The following is a 5729-nucleotide window of genomic DNA, read 5'->3' on the forward strand; positions in this document are numbered from 1 at the left end:
AAAAAAAAAAAATCAGCTAGTGGGAACCACCTTCCTTGGAAACATCTGCAATCCATGTTTCTGGAGTGTAATCCAGGAGAATGGAAAGATATTTTAACAATGACAACATGGAATTTTATTTAAGCAAACTGAGCAGGTTCTATTCTGTCAAAATTGGCGATCTATAGACTTACCATATTAATTGGTAATACATTTATTTCAAGACATAATTTGAAGCCTGCCTCCTTTACTGGTCTTGTTGCATATTATCACAACTAAGAAAACGTTTTCCCCCAAGACCAATTAGCATTTATTGAGAGTTTAGTCTTGGCCAGATATAGATCTAGAATCACTTTATGCATACTGTTTCATTTTATTCTCAAATAGATTTATAAACTAAGAATTGTTATTACTATTGCATCTATTTTATAAATAGGGATACTTAGCAACACAGATCCAGGATATGAGGAAGTCCTTTCCTGATTTGAAAGAAATAGACGCGACTTAAAAACATATATATATAAAGATGCCATGAGAAAAATGGGCCCAGCAGGTGGTATATGTAGTAGCTAAGACATTGGAATCGCATGACAATGATTCCAATCCCGGACCAGGCAGATTGAAACATGCCAAGCACGTGTGTATGTATGCCCAGAATCCTGAGAAGAGAGAATGGAAAAAGGACTGTGGTGTGGCCAGCCACCTGGGGGCTGATTTCTCATTTTCTATCTGTCTCTCTCTGTCTCTGGCAAGTGCATCCACACTATAGCAAAAAATTTCAAAAAAAATATGAGAAAATTAATTCAAAGACATATTAAGTAAACTTAGAACATGATTATATAGCATTTACTATTTTATCTACTATATTAAATTCTTTTCCTCATTTTTTGAAAAAGAAGAAAATCTTTTGGAGTGTATCCTTGAAGGCTTGTTTCACTTGCTGGTTCCTTAGAGTGTAAATAAAAGGGTTTAATAAAGGTGCCACTGAGGTGTAAATGACAGCTACACCTTTGGATAAAGTCACTCTTTCCTTTGCTGATGGCTTCATGTAAATAAAGATACAGCTGCCATAGGTTAGGGAGACGACGACCATGTGAGAGGAACAAGTAGAAAAAGCTTTGGTTCTTTTCTGGGCAGAGGGGATTTTTAGAATGGTCTTGATAATGTACGAGTAGGAAAGAATCACTAACAGAAATGTCATCACCAGTGTTACAACCGCAGAGACAAATGAAATCAGTTCTAGCAGATGAGTGTCTGAGCAAGAAATCTGCAAGACAGGGGATGTGTCACATATGAAATGATCAATTTCTGTGGAGGCACAGAATTCCAGTTTCAGTCCCAAGACCAGCGGTGGAAACGTAATCAGAAAGCCAGCTGTCCATGAGCTGAGTACAAGCTGGTAGCACAGTCTGTTGCTCATGATGTTTGGGTAATGTAGGGGTTTACAGATTGCTACATAGCGATCAAAAGACATGGCAGCCAGCAGGTAAAATTCAGTAACGCCTAGCAAAAGGAAAAATAATAACTGAGATGCACACTCATTGTAGGAAATGACTCTGTTCTTAGTTATTATGGCTATTAGGAATCTGGGAATACAGACAGTTGTTAATGAGATTTCCAGGAAGGAGAAATTTCTGAGGAAAAAATACATTGGAGTTTTGAGACGGGGATCCAGCTGCGTAAGGAGGATGATAGATAGGTTTCCCATCACGCTCAGGATGTAGTTGAGAAAGAGAAATATGAAAATCACGAATTGCAGTTGTGGGTCATCTGTAAATCCCAAGAGGATAAATTCTATCTCCTTTGACTGATTGTTCATATCAAATGTGAGTCCTACTAAACAGACATAGAAAAACAACTCTAAAAACAGAAATAACTATAGTTTACAGCTAAATATATAGAAAAACATGTACAGTAATGTGAATAGTTTTACAAAGTTTATCCACATTGGTAAGGTCCATGATTGCAGCGTAGATTAACCTAAGCATCCTTTAGTTGATTGTTCTATTAATCCAGTTATCTTTATATCACTAAACTCTTCATGAAGAAAAATCTAGACAATTTTGTCACTATCAATTGACATGAATTATCTAGATATTTTTAATCTATAAAACGATCAGAATGGCAAAGATTAAAAATATCAAAAGTGATAAGTGTTGGTGGGGATGTGGCAAAAGGGGAACACTCCTACACTGTTGGTGGGAATGTTAACTGGTCCAGCCACTGTGGAGAACAATATGGAGGTTCCTCAAAGTCATTCAAATAGACTTAAACTCTTTTTAAAGGAATGTACAGAGAACATTTCCCTGTGATTTAAGTTCTGTAACATACGCAATTTGTTATTTTGCTCCAATGAGGTCTCTTTCACTTTTACTTTACTATATTTCTCTTATTTGTTACTTTTGTCTCATCTCAAATACAACATTTTTTTCATAAACGGTTGCATTAAATTTATTCCTTCCAGTGAAAACTTGCATCTAAATTAATATAGAATAAATCTGACAGTTCAGATGTCAGTGCAAATTGCTTGACTTGGATTGCAGAATTGCTTTCATTTATGCTCTACATATTTATTCCAAATTACAGGTGACTTACCACATGCAAGATGTATTGGTAGAATTTTCTCTCTATAGGAGTAGAATAGACAAAAAGAGTCAAATAAGAAATGAATATTCTAATTTTCATAATGTTATAAAAATATTATACTATTTTAAGAGAAAATTTAGTTCCAATACTGTTCTTGAAAATAGTTCAAAGCAGAGATGGATTCTTAAAATTCTATGTCTTCATTAGCACTTCTCACCTCTCTCACTTAAAAACATAGGACCTGAATTTATAGATAGTTCAATTACAATTCTGTTTTATGTCAGATAAGATTTATTTTCTCTTTTTTTCTCTAGGTAACACGCCTAGAAAAACATCTCCATTGTAGTTTAAAATGTAAATGCAATGCACTAAGTGAAGAAATGGTTTTAAAAATCTCAAACAAAAGAAACCTAAATTTTATTATAAAAAGTTACAATGTTTCCAATTATACACTTATCAAAGCTAGTTTTATCATTTTATTTCTAAATGACTCAAGGGGATTAATTACGTGAAAAAAAAAGAAAGACAAAGAAATGTTCTCTAGAGAATGGCATTCAGGATGTACCAATTAAATTTAAAAAGAGAGAGAAAGAGATGGAATCTTGGGCATGCACGCACACGCACCCAGCGTGAGTTTAAGCCACCGGGTCCGGGACTCAAACCACTGTCGACTAAATGGGAGTCCAGGGATGTAACCACTTTGCCATTTACTGGCCTCACACAGTAAATTTCTTTAACTATAAAACTGAAGAAATAGTTTTTCAAAACCCATCTAGTAATTCTTTAAATGCCATATAGAATACTAACAAAAATTTCAAGCATTTCTCTGTCCTGGATCACTTCATTAACAGCATTTACCCATCACTAACTTCTCTCTTGCTTTCATACAAAATGTATTAGGATTTCATTAATTTGGTTGTCACTCAAAAATTCTGGGATGGAAAGGGTTGTCACGAGTTAAATGATTATTTATTTTTATTTTTAAAGAATCAAAAACTTAAAGAAAATTTACGAAAACGCAGCAGTAACTTTTATTCCTGGACATTCAGTCCCCACTCTCTTACCCAGAACAGTAGTGTTACTGCATAGCCACACGGAACCATCAATACCAAGACAGCACGTACCATGGCAAGGGCCAAACCACTTATTTACTTTTCACAAATTCATGTCTCCGTATGAACCTTTATAGGGAAAAGGATGTAGTTCAGAATCGCATAGTGTTCTGTATAGTTAAATTCAATTTATTAGCATTTGGCATTAATTTTGCAGACGCAAGGCTGTCTTCTCATTGAGTCTGAACAGACATTGCACCATTTCTTTTTTTTATTACTACTATTGTTTTATTTGATTTATTGATTCATTTTGCAATCTGCAGACTTTTCCACATAAAGGCTATTCTTTGACCTTTGTCATTAATATGTGCTTTGATATTTTGAATAGTATGTAAGCATTTTAGTACTTAAATGAATTTTAAGTCAGAGGCTAATTATTTACATCATAATAGAATCACAGTTTCCAATATTTTCATGACTGTTATTATTTATTTTGATGCTAGCCTACCCTGGATTTGGTCAGTGTAGGTCCATTCAAGCTTGTTCTTTTTCTACAAAACTAGAGGTGTTCACCAAGGCTCCTCTGACATGTTCCGTTTTCACCTTCCCGGATGTATGAAGAAGTCAAAAACACCGAGCATTTACTCAGTTTCTTAGTCAACACTTTAGATAAATTGTCCTTGTCTTAATCTGTCCAATTACTAATAACAATTTTTTTTTTTTAGATAGCCCCCATCCTTCCCAGTTTTTCATGCAGGAGTTATGGATAATTCCAAGTTCTCTCAAAACATTTTCCTTATAATGATGTGAATTACGTGTTTCTAATAAAAAATAAGGTTGAAATTCATCTTCAGATATTATTTATTTATTTATTCATTTGTTTAGGTTTTTGCCTAGGGCACATGCACTCACCAGAGAGAGAAAGATACAGTGCAAGGGAAAGTGAGAAATTACCCTCTGGGTAATGGGGAGATGGTCATGCCACAATCCCTTCTCTTCCAGTCCCCTCTTGGGATTTGAGGTGTGGACACATACACACTCACATTGTGATTTTCAAGCCACCACTCACACACACACAGAGAGTGTGATTTTTCAAGGTCAGGGATTGAAATCATGGTTGGCCATGTGGGAGTCCAGCACCTTAACCACCACACCACCTGCTGGCCCCCATCCTCAGCTATTTTATATACTGTGATGTTCAGCTGGTTTTAATTATAGGTTGCTAATCCATTTCTTACAGTTTCACAGATATTTCTTTGTTTTTCTTTTAATTTTTTGTTTACTAGAGGGCATGGGTGCTCACTGGAGAGAGAAAGACAGAGAGGGAAAGGAAACTAGAAGGCATGCCCAATGGAGGTAGCCATGCCATAAACCTCTCTCCTCCATTTAGTCTTTCCAGACTATAGCTCACATGCATCCATGCCCAGCATGTTTTTAAAGCTGCCAGGCCTGGGACTCAGATTTGCAACTGACCATGTAGGATTCAGCTGCCCCAAATACCAAGCCCCCAGTTGGCCCAAGTTTCACAGATTTTTAGTTTTATTCCTGACCCCAACCATCATTGATTACAAATATTGCCTTCAACTTGTGCCTTCAACTTGTTTCTTCATTTTGTGGTGTTTTTTAAAAACTCTCATTACTAATTTTCTAACTACAATGCCTTTAAATTCTATTTCATTTTTTTAGAAATTTTTTTGGTATAGGGCATGTGCATTTATCAGAGAGAGACAGATTGCTGCATATAACAATCTAATTGCTGGCTATTTTTCTCTCAGTATTTTTAAGATATCATTACATTATCGTTGTATCACACAGACATTATTTAGTATTTGTTATGTGTAATTAGTAAACCCATATTGTGTTCTTAAGATCTCTTTATTCTGGGACCAGAAGTTAGTGTAATGGCTATGTTGCTGGACTCCCATGTAGTCGACAGCGATTCGGACCCAGCAGCTTAAACTAACACCGGGCATGTGTGCATGCGTGCCCAAGATCCCAAGAGGAGAAGGGATTGCAGCATGGCCATCCCCCTGGGAGCTGATTTCTCACTTTCTGTCTCTGTCTCTCTCTGTCTTTCTGGCGAGCACACGTGCCCTATAGCAAAAACCTATC

At 36.0% G+C, this 5729-nt stretch overlaps 1 protein-coding gene across 1 annotated transcript; it reads right to left on the bottom strand.

Annotated features, from left to right (window-relative positions):
• Positions 1–859: 859 nt before the first annotated feature.
• Positions 860–1798, bottom strand: LOC102478536 (olfactory receptor 6C6-like). The gene has a single exon (XM_006145504.1). The coding sequence runs from the start codon at positions 1796–1798 to the stop codon at positions 860–862; it is 939 nt and encodes a 312-aa protein (XP_006145566.1).
• Between the last annotated feature and the right edge of the window lie 3931 nt (positions 1799–5729).

The sequence above is a fragment of the Tupaia chinensis genome, unplaced genomic scaffold, assembly GCF_000334495.1.
Source record: "Tupaia chinensis unplaced genomic scaffold, TupChi_1.0 Scaffold000147_1, whole genome shotgun sequence".
NCBI classification, from domain to species: domain Eukaryota; kingdom Metazoa; phylum Chordata; class Mammalia; order Scandentia; family Tupaiidae; genus Tupaia; species Tupaia belangeri.